This window comes from Mchenga conophoros, linkage group LG8 (genome assembly GCF_057382185.1).
Source record: "Mchenga conophoros isolate Kocher_MC1m ecotype Shallow Benthic linkage group LG8, M_conophoros_male_GT1.1, whole genome shotgun sequence".
Lineage (NCBI taxonomy): Eukaryota > Metazoa > Chordata > Actinopteri > Cichliformes > Cichlidae > Mchenga > Mchenga conophoros.
The window spans coordinates 19220670-19237826 of NC_140533.1; the positions used below are offsets into that span (position 1 = coordinate 19220670).

At 40.8% G+C, this 17157-nt stretch overlaps 4 protein-coding genes and 1 long non-coding RNA gene across 5 annotated transcripts; 1 reads left to right on the top strand and 4 right to left on the bottom strand.

Annotated features, from left to right (window-relative positions):
• Positions 1 to 652: 652 nt before the first annotated feature.
• Positions 653 to 3097, bottom strand: dusp29 (dual specificity phosphatase 29). The gene is made up of 4 exons (XM_085284750.1): positions 1745 to 3097; positions 1392 to 1611; positions 1076 to 1299; positions 653 to 988 (listed from the first exon to the last, which is right to left on the bottom strand). The coding sequence occupies exons 2-4, from the start codon at positions 1571 to 1573 to the stop codon at positions 774 to 776; spliced, it is 621 nt and encodes a 206-aa protein (XP_085140876.1). The 5' UTR covers positions 1574 to 1611; positions 1745 to 3097; the 3' UTR covers positions 653 to 773.
• Positions 3098 to 3825: 728 nt separating this feature from the next.
• Positions 3826 to 6251, bottom strand: LOC146568611 (dual specificity phosphatase 29-like). The gene is made up of 3 exons (XM_085284755.1): positions 5885 to 6251; positions 5441 to 5658; positions 3826 to 4845 (listed from the first exon to the last, which is right to left on the bottom strand). The coding sequence occupies exons 1-3, from the start codon at positions 6010 to 6012 to the stop codon at positions 4658 to 4660; spliced, it is 534 nt and encodes a 177-aa protein (XP_085140881.1). The 5' UTR covers positions 6013 to 6251; the 3' UTR covers positions 3826 to 4657.
• A 130-nt stretch (positions 6252 to 6381) lies between these two features.
• LOC146568612 (dual specificity protein phosphatase 13B-like) lies at positions 6382 to 12765 on the bottom strand. The gene is made up of 5 exons (XM_085284751.1): positions 12368 to 12765; positions 12085 to 12154; positions 10701 to 10885; positions 8876 to 9096; positions 6382 to 8136 (listed from the first exon to the last, which is right to left on the bottom strand). Exons 3-5 carry the CDS (start codon positions 10853 to 10855, stop codon positions 7916 to 7918), a joined length of 597 nt encoding a protein of 198 aa, XP_085140877.1. The 5' UTR covers positions 10856 to 10885; positions 12085 to 12154; positions 12368 to 12765; the 3' UTR covers positions 6382 to 7915.
• Positions 9490 to 11331, top strand: LOC146568613 (uncharacterized). Its single transcript, XR_014893633.1, has 3 exons — positions 9490 to 9620; positions 9764 to 9810; positions 10716 to 11331. It is a non-coding gene; the product is annotated as an uncharacterized LOC146568613 (long non-coding RNA).
• A 116-nt stretch (positions 12766 to 12881) lies between the features above and the next one.
• Positions 12882 to 16880, bottom strand: LOC146568614 (dual specificity protein phosphatase 13A-like). The gene is made up of 3 exons (XM_085284754.1): positions 16617 to 16880; positions 16233 to 16450; positions 12882 to 15734 (listed from the first exon to the last, which is right to left on the bottom strand). The coding sequence occupies exons 1-3, from the start codon at positions 16742 to 16744 to the stop codon at positions 15523 to 15525; spliced, it is 558 nt and encodes a 185-aa protein (XP_085140880.1). The 5' UTR covers positions 16745 to 16880; the 3' UTR covers positions 12882 to 15522.
• Between the last annotated feature and the right edge of the window lie 277 nt (positions 16881 to 17157).

Consider the following 17157-nt stretch of genomic DNA (forward strand, 5'->3'; position numbering starts at 1 on the left):
ACATTTTGATATACACAGTTCATACATAGTTGAATCAATGGTTGCAAGGTGTCCCGGTCCTGTGGCTACAGAAACAGCCCAAATCATGACCTCTCCACCGCCGTGCTTCACATTTAACATGAGGTGTTTGTGCTGATATGCTGTGTTTGGTTTTCTCCAAATATGTTTCTGTGCATTATGACCAAACATCCCCACTTTGCTCTTGTCTGTTCCAGTGTTTTTAGAAAGTTTTAGTCTTTTTCTAACTAAACTGTCAAGACCTTTGACATTTAACATGCTAATGGATTCCTGCAGAGTCTGAGATCTAGCTCTTCGAGGTTTTTGTTTGCAATTTCTCTGACATGTCTGTGAATTTACCAGGACATCAGCTCCCAGGAAGATGTTGTGAACAATACTTCTCACTGTACAATGATGGACTCTTAGGTTGCATGGAAAAAAGCCTCATAACTGTTCTGAGATTGATGGGCAGCAACAGTTGCTGATGTCGTTCCTCCTTGGCATTGTGTTAACGCACAGCTGAATGCCTCCAGACCAACAAACCGCCCATACTTCTGTTTTTATAGAGGTGCTCAAATTGCTGATGATTAGCAGCACCTGGTTGCTACTTACCCCTGACTTTACTTTTATTCCTATGGAAGCAGTAAAGCTGTACTTAGTTTTAATAGGACTTTATTTTTTTCACATGGCTGTAACTCCTAGCATGACGAAGTCTTAATGGCTGGGATTTGACTTAGTCTCCGCTGACTTTAGTCTCAGACTGATCAGCCACACAATCAGCTTTCCCCTGCAGATTCCCCCCTTTTCTCCAAGAGGTGCTGATCCAGCTCTCGCAGCTGCTTCAAAAAGCCCCAGTTAGGGATGATACGCCTGCGTTTTTTTACGTGCTCTATGGCGTCGACCACCGTCATGTTCTCACAGATCATGAGATAGGCGAGGAAAAGTGTGGCGGACCGACTCCTTCCCATCACGCAGTGCACCAGCAGTTTATCTGCAGACGAATCGGAGAACAGATTCACGGCATGTTTTAGGCAATTTTCAGCCAAAATATTAGTTTTTTCCTGTGCAGCTGTCTTACTCTGAGGATTGCTCAGTGTCTTCTCAATAAACTGGGCAGCGGAGAAAAAATACTGGCTGAGGTCAAAGGTTGCGACGTCTTCTGCTACTACACCATAGTATACAATGTCCATGTCACTGTAGTAGCCAGCTCCAGTGTCCACGTTGTTCCATGTCCCCTCTGCTGCATTCAGGATGTGCGTAATTCCCAGCTTCTTCAGTGTGTACTTGTCCTTTGCAGTGTCCCTACAAGAAGCCAGTGTCAGTATCATTTTAATCCTGTTATTTTTATTCAGTTTAGACATTTTATGCTTTTATAAAACCTTTTTATTACTTACTCATCGCCAATAAAGACATTAGGCCAAACCTCGTTGACATGAGTGTAAGCCACACTCCCTCGGTTGAGGATTTTCTCCAACTCATAGCCCCCAGGTGTGGAATAATCATCCACTGGACTGGATTCTTCAGCTGCCCGAGTAACATTTATCTTTGTGCCAGTCTTCGACTCGCGAGAAGCCATTTTCTTACCGTGGCTTCCTCTCACACATGATTTATTTGCTTAAGGAGAAAAAGAAATGCCACACTTGCTTCTTTATTTTTTCTTATATTCCTCCACCCCTCAAACTACTGTCATAAAAAAGCACAGTTTTTGCTTTTTTTGTTTTTCACATGCATCTTCAGCAGCACTCACCCGGAGATTGAAGTCCTTCGTTTTTCTTCCCGGGAATTCGGTTTTCATCATTCTGGCAGCTGGTTGTGAAGCAGCCCTTGAAGGCAGCTGAACATGGTAAGGTTTTAGTTCTGGCAGGCTCAAGTCAGGGCACAGATTGTATAACCGCTCTGTGACGGGCATCAAATGCAGAGGATATTTTTAGGGCTGTGATGTGGCGGGCCTCTGACCTTTGCTGCCACGTTCTCTGCCTGTGGGGAAAACTTCCACCCAGCCAGTCCCTGCCATCCACTTCTGAACACACAACTTTAATCTCTGCTGCTGGCAGGAAGCTGTGCTTATCCAAACTTTGCACTTGCCAAAGGATACCCATATTCACTGGAGTAAACAGGGCACTCTGAGCTTTTGCTCAACCGTACGAGCGAGTCCTTGAAATTGTGTCAGTCTCTCTTAGCCTTTCTGCATATCTTCAGACGCTGGGAGAAGCTGTGTAAGCGAAGCCTCACAACACCCGTTAAGGATGTTCAGCATCTTCTGGAGCCTCTCGGGGGCCAAAAGAGAACTGAAATGTGTCAGACTGTTAGACAGATGAGGTTTTTCGCAAGATGGCACACGTCTTTGATTCCCCATTATATGATATGCACAGTCCATTCAGTGATCTAAATGCAAGCCCCCAAAGTGAGAGTGTGATGATGGCTGTATTGCAGGATGGCTAGATGAAGCTGCTAACATGTCAGACAGAGTTTTCACACCATCAAACTCCTTTATTTTTCCCTCATATCTTCCTACTCTGCCATCATTCATTCTGACAGTGAAATCATTAAACCTGTGATATCCAATTCCTTTTATTTTGACAGCATCTGTCTCCCAGCGAGCTCTGGAGAGCATCTCTTATTAAGATGGCTTCAGTGTTTCATCTCTTTTCAAAGTCTGACCTGAATCTGTATACATGCTCAGAAAGCACGCTGGCATATTTTTGTCATCTTGTATCACGACTCTTTAGACACATCACAGTTTTAACTGTACGTCACTGGATTGTAGCAGTTAGGACGCAGTATTTTGAGAAATGTGAATAAGTAAGTGGAGCATTGTTTATTTATAAGCATGCACTGTCTGTGTGTTGTTCCAGTACAGCAGGGGTCTTGATCTTGATTGTGCTGCGCTTAAGACGTGAGCCTAAAGGCCCATGCCGCTGTTTTTTGCACATTTAGCTCCTTGCGTGCTTTGCCTTACCGGTGAACAGGTCAAGTATGAAGAAGTGGAGAGGAAGATGTTCAGATTTAAAATCTGAATATAATACAGATTAATATAACACAAATATTTGCTTTTTTTTGTAATTTGCCCTAGTCTGTTGAGATCTAAAGTCTGTAGCACTTTGTGCCAGTGATCAGGAGCAGAGATAAGAGGTGGCCAAGGGTGGCCCTGGCCCCCACAGAGTTTGCAGGTCACAGAAAAGTCTGGCTACCCCAAACACAACACACACTTTTTGCAAAATGATTTGTCTTCTGTTGTTGTTCCTACAATAAACAACAGCTTTTTTTTTGTTTTTAATTAATCAAGGGTTATCGAAATATAAAGGAATGTTATATAGTACTGTGCAAAAGTCTTGAGCCATGCCTTCCTTTTTTAACTTGAAAATTGAAAATGGGAACTGCGTGCAGTGAAACATTTGCACACTGAAACGTGCAAACATACATGGAAATATAGTATTTAAGGCAAAAACGGAATTCCAATGAGCTTCAAAGTCAAAGTATTTGGTATTTAGTCTTTGACACAGTCTGAACAATCTAAGAAAGTCTTCTTGTCAAATCGTCTCCAGGCCTCTTGAAGGACATTCAAAGCTCTTCTTTGGATTCTGGCTGCTATTTAGTCTGTTCTCTGTCAAGATGATCCCACACTGCTTCAATAATGTTGAGGTCTGGGGAGGACCAATGTCATGACTGTATTTTTCTCTACGGATATGCTTTTGCTACATTTTACTACTTTTCCCTCATCCTGACTGGTCACAGCAGATGGCTGCTCTCCACAAACTGGTTTTGTCCATGATTTCCTCTTAAAAAGGAGGTTTCTTTCTCCAAGTGCTTGCACAGAGATCTGTGGCTCATCGGGTTAATGTGTGTCATTTTGAAGGGTGTTTATCTTGCAATATAAAACACTATTGTTAATAAATAAAGAGCAGTTTATTATTAATAACAATAATAGCAAAGAACCATCACTTTTTGTGACGTGTATGGCACTGTTTGAGCTGTGTAGTCCGCCATAGTGAGCAGTAATTGTGCATTCATTTTTATTAAAATTATATAATATTTTAAAATTTAGTCTAATCATAAACAGCATTATATTACAATATGAGCTTTTGAAGCAATCAATTACACAGCTCATGCATGAGTGGGCTAATTGACTTTCATACGTTTCAATTATGGAAAACTGAGAAAAAAAGAAATCACCCAGAAATCTGGAGTGATGGATTCTGGTTTGTAAAATGGAGAATTGTAGTGTGAAAAACACAGAGATTAAAAAATAAGGCTTGAAATAGTCTTGTCTCAAATACAATGAGGTTCCGTTTGTGTCAAAAATGAACCAAACATGACAGGATTGAAGTCTTTTTAACTTTCTGCTAACTTTATTTTAGTGTTGACAAACCCTTTCTGACAGGCAGACTGTCTGTGCTGATCGCTCACCTGACAAAACATTTGTCTGTCAGTTCTACTTTGTGCTCTGCATGTTGTGTGTTTAAGTGTGCTATTATGAATGCTGATGTATCGCTTGACTAAGCTAAGCAAAATCCCATCAAGCCAAGTTGGATTACATGGTGCTTTAATTCACTTAAGATGCGAGTGCCCGAAGCCACCCAAATGGAGCCACCAGGACGATTTCATCTGCACAGATAATGCCAACTATGAAACTGTCCCCTTTTTGGCGTTATGTGCTCTACTACGTGAATAGGGATGAGTCCAGCTCGCGGAGCTGTTTCAGAAATCCAACATTTGGGAGGATGTTTCTGTGCCGGCACACAACCTCCACAGCCTCCACCAGTGTGAGCCTTTCTTTGATCATGAGGAAGGCCAGCGTAAGAGCTGCCGAGCGGCTGATTCCCCGAGCGCAGTGGACGAGCACCTTCCCTGCACGGACAAAAGGCAGACTCTAAAATAAGCTGCGAATTCTGCGGCTCGTTGGGTTAAACACAAACAACAAAGGGATTAATTACAACTGTGGGCTCAGCTCACGGTGTAACAGTCACAAAAGGTTCTTTTCACAGCAGAAATGATGACATATGATGGCACACACACAGGTGCTGTCATAGCATTAATAGTGTTTACGTGTCCCTGTAGTAACTGCTCACAACTTTAACTCTCTTTACCATTTTAAATTGATTTTATTTCAAATTATTGTTCTTCTAAATGTTTGTGCAATGGGGAAAAATAGAAGCCTTACATTTTTAAAATAAAAGTTAAAAATAATAAAACATTGTGAAATTATTTTAGATTATAGAGAGCAGCTGGAGTCTCCGCACACGACCCAGAAGCAAAGGCAATTATTTATGTTTTCATGCATTTAAATATGTGCAACAAAACATAAAATATCATTATTATTTATCATTTTTCAGCTTGATGATGCATCATTTTTCTATATTAGGATGTGTTGGACTGTAACATATTATTAAAGCTCAATCCTTATGTGTTTATTTTGTCATGTGTTGCTAAAATAGACTGGTACCTTTTTGGCTCAGAGCACCATGAATAAAATCAGCAGTCTCACTGAAGAAAGGGCTCAAGTCAAAATCTTTACAGTCTGGTGCTTCTACTCCGTGATACAGTATGCTGGCGTCTGCGTAGAAACCTGGCCCGGTGTCAATGTGCTGGGGGCCATCTGCAGCATTCACCACGTGTGTTATTTCCAGTTTTGCTAACAGGGTTTTATCCCGAGCTGCAGCTCTGTAAATGACACAGGAGAGGCTATGAGAAATGTCATTTTTAGCAATTTTTCTCGCCTGTGTGCAGCTCCGGAAGCATATGTGTGTAAATGCATCACCGGTGACTCAAATGTACAGATTTTATATTTGTCCCATCAGTTGGCCAAATACACTTGTTTGCAGCGACAGTTTCACAATCAGATCACCATATTGCAGTTAGGGGCCCCCAAAGTGAGAATGTCACTTACGCATCTCCGATGTAGAGGTTGGGCCAAACCTCGTTGACAGCTCCAGTGGGGCGTCTGTTCTTCAACAGAAGGCTGAGCAGATCGCAGGTGGGTGGTGTCTGATACTTTGGCTCCTCCTTTGAGGTCATATCTGTATCTCTCTCACCTCAGTGTTTTTATATAATTATCACTTTCACTCAACTCAGTACATAGATAAATAACTTTGCAAGATACTTTATGTTCCAGGATGCAAATGTTGATTATTACTGCTGTCCTGCTGGTGTTTCTTGCTGCAGGCTTTTGAGACAAACCAACAGCGAATACTAACCTTACTGGTGCGGCTCGCGCTGTTTTACATCTGAGCTGGATATCAGTGTTGTTTTGAGGCTGAGCCCCACTGGAACGAGACAGCTGAACATACCAGAGACTGGGCACAAGCAGTGTGGACTATTTATTCCTCAGATGACTGTGACAGAAGCCAGGCTGCTTGTGCTGTGATAAATTCGACTACTGAGCCGTTGCAGTTTTAATGGTTGTAATAGTGCAAGTGATCCAAAACATGGTGGGGAATTAATGTCAGGTTGCCACGCTGAACGAGCTCAAACCACAGTTTGAGCTCAAACCACAGTTTGAGCTATTGCAGATGGTGTTGCTGTGTCTCTTTATTTTAAATCATCTGACGAGAATAAATGAATGACTTCCTATTTTGCCTGATGTCGTCGTCAACAAACTATTAAAGTCCCGTCTTTGATTGCATAGGTTGCTCCTGTCATTATGAAGAACACAAAGATTATATAAGCTATACTGAGAGTTGAATTTCTGGAGTGAAGGTCTGAGTCAGTATGTTAAGGATAATTTAAACTGCTGAGAGAAGCGAACCACACTGTGCTGTTGACAAGACAATCTTTAGGAAAGCGTACATTTAGCAGCTGCTTTTAAACTCTCCATCATATTTCATGAACTTCATTAGAAAACTGAGTTTTCTGATGGTAAAGTCTGACTTTAAAAAAGTTTTAAAGAAAGTTCATGAAAATACAAAATAAATTCCTCACGTTTCTGTGTGTGCATTCCATATTATATAGACTAAACAAAATAATAGATGTTTTACAGGTGCAGTAGTAAATATTGGACGGGCAGAAAAAAAAGAAGAAAGAAGAAACCTCTTTTCTGTCTGGAAACCTGTGGAACAATGTCTGGTGATGTTTGTCCATAATCCACTGCAGCAGAAAACTGAACACAGCATATCAGCACAAAACTTCATATCTATTGTGAAGCACAGTGGTGGAGGGCTGATAATTTGGGCTTGTCTTGCAGCCTCGGGACATGTACACCTTTCAGTCATTAAGCTGAGCTTGAACTCCTCTACCAAATTATTCTAAAATCAAATATGAGACCATCTGTCTGATGGCTAAAGGTTGGCTGAAACCAGACAATGATTCCAAGCACAAGAGCAAATCTACATTCAAACGGCTGAAAAAGAAAAGAATGAAAGTGCTGCGATGGCCCAGTCAAAGGGCTGTATTTGACTGTATTTGTTAAAGGGCAAGAACTGTAGCATTTGTATGACTCACTGTCAAGTAAACATTGTAGTGTAATCTGTGACTGTATAACTCACTGAGTGCAGTAACTTTTCTGTAGTTTCTCAAACACAAATGTAACTGTTTTGAAGCTTTTTAAAGGCTTTGACTGCAGACAGGAGACACAGGCACAGATGGGGAAGAATTTCAACAGTTAAACACAAATGTAATCTTCTTTGTGTTTTGTGTTAATTCTGATTTTGTAACCTTAAAACCTCACAGTCGTCCTTTTGTGTCATACTTTTGGGTATTTTGAGCTGATAATTTAAGCACGTTTTGTTCATATAACTTAATTGTTAATGTTTAAAAATCACTCTTCATCAGGTTATTAAATTTTCTTACCTTGAAGCCCTTTAAATACAGCTGAAGTACCTGTTCATTACAAAAACATTATCACTGTAATAGCTTTTTAACACTCAGATATGGACAGGGGTCAAAAATATTATCCAAATTTATGGGCCGAAGGATTTTATTTTTACGTCCGCCCGTTGAAGCTCCTGGATAATCCCTGGCAGTGGAGCTTTGTGTCCAGTGCTCGGAGCTGCTCCAAGAACCCGTTATTGGGAGAAATGTTCCTGTTGGCGCCCACAGCTTTGATGGCGTCCACCAGAGTCATGTTCTCATGGATCATCAGGTAAGCCAGAACCAAGGTGGATGAGCGGCTGAGGCCCATTGCACAGTGGACGAAGACTTTACCTGCCAGTCAGAAGGCAGAAAATCAGACTTCCTGTGGATCATTTCAGAACGCAGCAGCCCACCAGCCTACAGCAATCAGTGGATTATTGTTGTAAAGTTTGTTCTAAATATCTAATTTGTAACTCCTCTGTGGATTAAAAACCGTGCACATCACAGGGAGGAGTACTTCTTACTCCCGACTAAAAGTTTTCAACAATGTTGCAACAAATGTTTCTACACACGGTAATCCTTGGTTCCTTATCAGGCCTGAGGATTAGGGCGCAGAGGAGCGCGTAATTGAACTGTCTTGGCTTCTGTGTATTTCTGCCGGGGATTACTGTAGGCCCCGCCACACACTGGAGCCCCCGATCAGCCAGCATGTGAAGAAGGAGGCCTCATCTTATTACTGTCATGTCAGATACTGACTTCACTTTGCATAACGGGCCAGGAAAGCACAGGCCACAAACATAATTGTGTAATTTCCATGTCCAATAAAAGTGTTGCTTACAAATTGCCAGGGCAATCCATTTAAAACCAATTTTCCTGGCCGAGGTCTGAGCTTATGAGAAGATTACCATGGGGGAAAGATATTAGCTTGATATTATGTTTAGTGTTTGATTTGCATTTTAATGACTGATACAACTGGGGTCTGCTGTAAATGGGAATTGACTGACAAATGTTTCTCTGCCTTGGCTCGTCTTCCCCGAGTTAATGTGTGAAAACGATGAAGGATACCTTGAGCGCTGTGAGAGCGCCTCACCTGTGGGAGAGCTCAAAGCGCTCTTGATGAAATTGGCCGCTGGGTAAAAGAAGGGACTCAAGTCAAAGGATGGCATGTCAAAAGCTTCGACTCCATGATAAGTGATGGCGGTGTCTCGGTAGAAGCTGGGCCCTGTGTTCACATTGAACTTCCCATCAGCTGCATTAAGCACGTGGGTGATGCGATGAGCCTGGAGAGTCCTTTTGTCTTTGGCTGCGTACCTAAAGGGAAAAATTACAATTATCTCTGCAATCAAACGAGACAAATGATGAGGATAATGCAAAGAAAGCTAACTCGAGGAGAAGAAGGAAGATGGCAGGCAGTGGGGGAAAATGTAGATCATTAGGTTAATTAACTGAATTGTTATAATATTACATTTTATTATGAATGATACAGAGAGACTGCACAGTGCAGTGCACAAGACGCAGTCCCTGTTTTTTGCCCTTTAAGGGGGTATTTTTTTCCTCTGTGGTTACACATATAGTAATGCATATAATATATCTGTCAAATGCCCTACCTTATCCTTCTTAGAGTTTAATCAAGATCCCTTCATGCATGATATGAAAAGTAAAGAGTATGTTGTGATGTGAATCTTATGTTTCACTATATTCCAAAGGTGCTCTATTGGATCAAGATCCGGTGACTGTGGAGGTCATCCGAGTGCAGGGAACTGCTGGAAGCAGCCATCAGAACATGGGTACACTGTGGTCATAAAGGGGTGGACACAGTCAACAACAGTACTCAGGTAGCCTGTGGTGTTTAAATAATTCTCATTTGGTATTTAAGGAGACATAACATTACACTTCCACCAACAACCTGAACTTTTGATGCGAGGCAGGATGGATCTATGCTTCTAATGATTTTTATGTCCAATTCTGACCCCACCAGCCAAATGTTGCAGCAGAAATTGATGCTCATCACGCCAGGCAATATTGGTGAGTCTGTGTGAAGGGTTGCTTTCCTGTTTATAGCAGCCATGAGTGTCACCCAGTGTGGTCTTCTGCTGCTGTGGTCCTTCAGGGTTCCACATGTCATGTGTTCAGAGATGCTCTTCTGCATACCTTAGTTGTAATGAGCTACTGTTACCTTGTTATCAGCTCAAAGCGCTCTTGCCATTATATTCTATATTCTAACTCTTTGGATCAACAAGACGTTTTCTCCCTACGAACTGCCGCTCACAGAATATTTTCTCTGTCAAAACTAGAGACGGTACTGTAATCACAAGACCAGCCCATCTGGCATGTCCTATGCTATGTTCAAAGTCACTTAAATCACTTTTCATCTCCATTATGATGGTCACCTTGAACTTTAGCAGGTCTTGTTGACTATGTCTGTATGCCTAAATGCACTAAGTTGCTATCACTTGATTGGCTGATTAGATAATTGCTAACAATTAGCAGGTGTACCTAAATATTCTATGATGAAGGCAAAAAACTGCCCATGTATCTAAAAATAAAAATAGACAGTATGCTACAAAACAGTATTCATAAAACAGCTACTTTTATTATTGTAAAGTTGGATGTTAGCATGTTAGCATAAGGCTACGACACACTATTCACATGGGCATTAGCACTTGGATGACTGTGTATACAGTTGTGATGAAAGCTTGTTAATGTTTTGCGCATTAGTGTGATAACCAGGTGCTTTTATAAAAAAAAGATCAATTTCAATAATGTAAAAATCATAATGGTGCCTTTAATTACACATGCACTCACAATCTGAGCCCAATTAAGAGAATACTTAATTACTTTATTACAAAAGCCGGTGGAATTATATTTAAACACATTAGCCATAGTGAATCATTTCAGTAACATGTCACTCTCACATGTCTCCGATGTAGATCCCGGGATGAACCTCATCCAGATGGTTACTGGTCCCTTTTTTTGTCCACATCAGTCTCTGAAGCTCTGAAGCTGGGGGGGTTTCATACCGGCCTTCTGCCCCCTCAGGGCTCGCCAGGCAGCTGAGGCCTCTGGGCATGTCTGAATTCTCCACTTCTGCTTTTACAACCTTTCATTAAGAAAAGAAGTGGTCGTTGCCCTGAAATTTGAACCGCGATAAAAACTGAGAACTCAATAAAAGCGTATGTTTTACTGCACTTTGTCCTTTACTATACTTCAAACTTTAAGAAAGATGCTCAAAGAGTTTCAGGGTTCATCTGCATTGCCCATGAATACCAACTAACTCCACTGAAATGCCTAATTGAAATGTACGCATCATCTTAGGAAACACCGAGAAACGACTGCTAAGTGCAGCGTGGGATTATAGCAAGGATCGTTAATTAGCAGGTTTCATATACAGGTCTGTAGCCTTTAAATACAGACTGCAATTATGACAATTAACACATTCCACAGTAGCAAAGGATCATGTGATTGTAAGCTGACCTTATGATGCTCTCATTATTGTATCTATATAGCAGCACTGGATAGATTTATTTATTTCCAGAGATGCAGAAAAATGCCTATAAACCACTTTTCATTTGCTGCAGGCAAGTCTAACCTGTGCATTTACAATTTACACACTGAGCTCTAGAGAGACTCGTACTATGCAAACTGTATGCATTAGCATCCATTTAGGCAGGTGTGTGACTGTGCTTGAGGCTGTGGACGTACAAGCGATGTGTAGGCATTGTTATCGAAAAGAAACTAACAGCAGCCGAGCTTCTTATTTGCATTCTCGCCGCGTGTGGAGACATAATGTTGCTCTCAGGGTTTTGAGACTTTTTGTCGTGTCCACAGGGATGAGTCATTGAGACCAAATCTGTTTTAGTGACCTTTTGTTTCGCTGGTGTGACATATGGAGGTTTACTCAAACATCATGTTGCCTCTATCCATCCCTGCATGTGCATTCGTGTGTGTCACACAGAACACGTGTGCATGAAGGAAATGCTGCATCTAACGCAGTGTAAGCTTCATGCATACGATTGTGTGAGCTAAATGGTGTCTTTGCACAGGTACAACATGCGCCTCGCGTACCTGGAGGCTCTTCTTTCTCCTCATTGATCTATAAGCACAACCCTTTCCTGCCTCCCACACTCAGGGGCAGAGAACTGATTTCCCTGGTGCGCATGTTGAGCTGCAGCACTGCTTTCATACCCTCTCCCCTTAGGCTAACCTGTCCTTCCTGCTCCACTTCTGTGTAATTAAAGATGTTATGTATGGGAAAGTGCCCGCGGTTAACATGGAGGGCAAATAAAAATGGCTTTTTACCTCCTCTGGGCCTCTTCTTGGTGGTTTTATGAATTACACTTCCCTCTTTAGCCTTTCAGATGTGGTTCATCTGGATTTGTGGGCCAATTAATAAAAAAAGAAAGTATCATAATCCGTCAGGCAATGCAGTATCACAGTGAATACTACTTCACAAGTACTCTGTCAACATGTTTATCTTGCAAATAAAGCTATACAGTGCAATAAATCCACACACTTATGAATATACATCGCCTACATTTATCTGTAATCACTTTGTAAGCACACATTGTTGGTTGACACTTGCCTTGGTTGGAAACGTTGCTTTTCATGGCCTCTCTGTACAACAGCTACATGTAGGTCGACAGCACAACTGCCTGTGTTCTCCTTGGTAATCTACCCTGCAACCTTTTTTGCTATTTTAACATCTGAATCTCAGCCCAAAATAATTCTGGCACCATATTCTGCATTCCTTAAAGGTTACCCGAGCTGCCAGCACAAGAGGGAGGATAGGACACGGCTTTTTCAATAGCAAGAAAATTAGATCAGAGCTGCTTGTAGCTGAGTTTAAACCTGACTTCCCTGAGCTTTTTTTCCACTTTGAACTGTATTTGAATCAACACTCGGTCATTCGATGTAAAAAAAAAAGTATAGATTATGTTTTTTTCTTGGTGCAATTAAGTGATAGCAGAGATTTTTTCTTAATTATATCAGCAAAAATGGGAACTTGCAATAAACCCACAATATTGACACTCTGATGAAGTTTTAAAAAGCTAAAAATATATATTTATATTGCAGAAAAATGACACAAATATAGATGGATGAGCAAATACAAACATTTCTTTGTAAAAATGTCTACATTTATTGTATGTTTTTGTAAGTACTGACAAAGTCTATATCTAGAAATTGAACGTATGACTTATAATTCTGTGTATAATACTGTACATTCTTGCTTACTGTGAATGTTTGATTCAGCGAAACATAATAATTCAAAACAGGTCGAAATCATTGGTGTCAAGCTAGATGAATGTGTGTGTACCTTTGCCTCTACAGTTGATTTCATGGGCAATCAAAAGACCTGAAACCTTTTCATGCACAGCAGTGATCAACTGCACTGCCTTGACAAATACACCAAATGAATTTCACACGCTGTGAACAGCGATGTGTTGAACAGATGCTGTTGATTGATTCCCTCTTTTCTGAGTTACCTAGAGACTCTACTAAAATGTTATGCTTTGCAAAACATGTTCCATTAGACATTTGGTCTACTCTGTTGTTGTAGAAGAAAAAACGTCTTACAAGAATGAGAAGTAAAGACTTGTCTCAGTGTTGTAAACATGCCCTGTTGTCATTTTACTTGACATTAAATTTATTTCTGCAACCAGACTCTCTTTTTGTTAAGACATAAAAAAAAACCAACAACCTCGCTGCATTAAAAATCCCAGTTAGCAGGCTAATGAGGAGATGATGCAGCTTAGTCTATTATAAATGAAGATCACTGGATTTGGAGAAAGATAATTAAGCTATTTTCGTGCCAGCATCTGCTTTCGTTGGGCTCAAATGTCCATGAACAATATTGTGCGAAACCCTTGAGCCACCTCTCATTTTGTATTTTTCGATAGGAAAAACAAAATTGGTAAATTTATTGATACATGTATAAACATACATAGAGAGTTTGTACAATTCTAACGAGAAATGTATTTGCTATCACCATCATTTTCTTCTTTAACGCAACCTAAGTCAGATAAACTTTCTTTTAATATTTTCTTTAAGTAGTCTTCAGGAATAGTTCTCCAGCTGCTTCAAGGACATTTGAAGCTCTTCTTTGGATGTTGGCTGCCCTTTATTCTGTTCTCTGTCAAGATGATCCCGCTCTGCTTGAGGTCCAGGCTCTGAAGAGGCAGATCCGTGACTTATATTGTGTCTTTTTTCTATCCAGCTATGCTTTTACATCGGAGGTAGTGTTTTTAGGATCAGTGACATGCTGATGGTAATATTGATAATATTGGCTGAAATGCAGACACTCACTGTTGTTGTTCTCTCCTGACCTCCTCTATAAATACTGATGATTAAATAATAATCACTCCATTAGACCTGTTGCAGCTCATATCAGTCCAGTTCTTGTGTAATTTGGCATAACCAAGTCTTTTCTGCTTGTTTTCATCTCTTAAGAATAGTTTCTTGACAGCCACCCTTCAACTAAGACCTGAGACATGGCTTTCAGATACTGTTCATCTCATGTAGATACGTGCCTGCCACTTTTTTCACCTCACTTAATCACATTTTTAAGCACACACTGCACACAGTGCTCAGATTTGTCAAGTTTTTGGCTAACAGTCCCCTGGGAGACACCTTGTTGGTGCAAAACTTTTATATCTGTCAAAATGTGCCAGAATCAACTAAAGAAATAGGAACTGGCTGTTTAGTTTTGCAACAGGCTGCTAGTAACACAGTGCCTAAACCCCCCCCAAAAAAAACTTTCTTCTGAAAATGGTCAGGTTCAGTGACTGAAAATGAATGAAAAAGCAGCCAATGCCCTCTCTCTTCAGAAAGCCTGGAGAATGATTGTTTGATCCAGAATATAAAAAATGTGAGGTAGTTCAACGCTAACATGCTGTAGTATTCAAGTATTATCATATTACTATCAGACCTAAAGTTTCACGCTTATTGACAACAGCTAGCACGCTATTAGGATCTACCATATACCAGCGGTCCCCAACCTTTTTTTATGCCTAAGACCGGTTTATGTCCGACAATATTTTCACGGACCGGCCTTTAAGGTGTCGCGGATAAATACAACAAAATAAAACCAGTACCGATACCAAAAAAAGAATATTTATTCATAACACACGGGAAAAGATCCAGGGAAACTGAGTTAACGATAAAAACTGATAAAAACCCTGAGAACCATAAATTTCACACCTGAGCCTCAACTCTCACGGCCCGGTACCAAACAACTCACGGGTTGGGGACCGCGGGCATATACAATACGATGTCGGTATGCTAACATTAGCATGTTTATTTGCTACTCTTTAGCTTGTAATCATGTAGCATGTAATCTTTATGAGCCTGTATAGGCCTATGTTAACGTTTGAAAATCTCCTTTAATATGAAACTTTGCTATCTATCTATCTATCTATCTATCTATCTATCTATCTATCTATCTATCTATCTATCTATCTATCTATCTATCTATCTATCTATCTATCTATCTATCTATCTATCTATCTATCTATCTATCTATCTGAGCTTGTTTAGAATGGTGAACCTCATCATAATAAAAGTAAAGACTAATGAGTGTACAGAGTTGAGTCGACAGAAATTCACTCAGTCGAACCAAATTTCACGATGATGTGTCTAAACGTTTCAGTCTGGACTGTTGCACCGACAGACTGGCTGGCATCGTTATTCCCAGAAACCACCTCGTGGCTTTGTGGCTGAAGATGTAAATGCCTCTTTTCACTACAGGATCCGACATGTTTTCTTTTTCTTTGTCAGTTGAAGATCCAGATCCAACAGCAAAGCCAGGAAATTTCTGTTGGGGTAGATGGCTCTTTTCTGGATCAGCTTCTGCAGAGCCTGTTTGAGTGGGAGATGATGGTAGATCATGAGGTATGCCAAAACCAAGGTCGATGACCGGCTCATTCCCATGATGCAGTGCACCAGAACTTTCCCTGAAGAACAGGCAAGATGAAGGGAGGGATGTGAAGAAAGGATTAGCGAGAAGCCTCAGACTTATTAATATCATACATGACTGCCCGTCTCACGCTGTGGTCTTTCTTTTTCCCTGCTGCGAGCTAAAAATAGTGCCTACAATTCACTCTTTGTTCATTTAAGGTCCCTTTGCAGACTGGGCCCAACTGTCTCCTTAATCCCAACCTGTCCGCTGCTTGATAGCTTCTTTGAAAAGAGCCATGGTCACATTATATACCTAAATTCTGCAAGGTAAGACTCTTATTATTACAGCTGGCTGAAAATACACTTAAAGCTGTCTTACATTGTGCTGACAGGTGACATTGAAAGGACAGCGTGGTGGGAGAATTTGAGTGGAATGAGTGGCTTTACTGTAATAAGGATTTGCAGAGTTAAATAAAAGATGTGATATACAGGGATTTGAGAAAGGAAAACTGTAGCACTTGTAATACTATATTAAAAGCCTCAAGGAGTCTTACCATCAGGTGACTTCAGAGCTTTGTGAATGAAATCGGCTGCAGGCTGAAAGTAAACATCCAGATCAAAGTGTGTTGAGTCATCTGCTGGAATGCCACAATACACAAAGTCGTTGCCATAAAAGCTTTGGTTCCCTATGCTGCCTCGCTTGGAGTGAGCAGCGTTTAATACATGAGTTATACCTAATTTCAGCAAGGCAGCCTTGTTTTGGGCTACTGCCCTAGCAAGACAAAGAGACAGAAAGAGGTTCAAGACTTATGGGAACTCTACGCATCACAGCACAATGATTTTTATGCCAGAATGAAACAATACGTGGAAGCAGTTATGTCAAAGAAAACAGCCTTTGCAAGGCAACCGAATCATCTGAAATAAAAGTACATACTTACACATTTCCTATGTATATGTTCGGCCACACTTCGTCAATTTGATTGAGGTGCAGCTTGCAAGAGTCCAAAAGCTTCTGCAAATCCTTCACACTTAGATATTCTTTTCTCTTGCTTCTCAGCGCTGACATTTTAAAATCCAAATCCCTTGTCTTGGATCGATCACTGGTCCAAATGTTTGTTGTTTTAAAGCGGTTCCCCGTCTTTCTCCGGCTCAAGATGATGTGTACGAGCAGGTGTTTATCTGCTATCACTGGACAGTTACCCAATTTAGTACATAACCTAGCGTGTAGTCTTACTCGTGCAGAGGGCAGAACAACAAACACTGCAGCCGGGGCTTGTACTTTTCACACCACGGCGGGACTGAGATTTAATAAGCCTCAAACAGATGAATCATGCCATAAACGATCAATAACTAAATGTAATTATGGGCAAAATGTTTAAGTGAAGTGATTATGCTGTGTGACAGAAAGTCCAGTGTAATTTGGCAGTTATAGAAGAGAAAGAGGGTAACAGCTTCATGCAGCTAGTTTACGCTCTGACA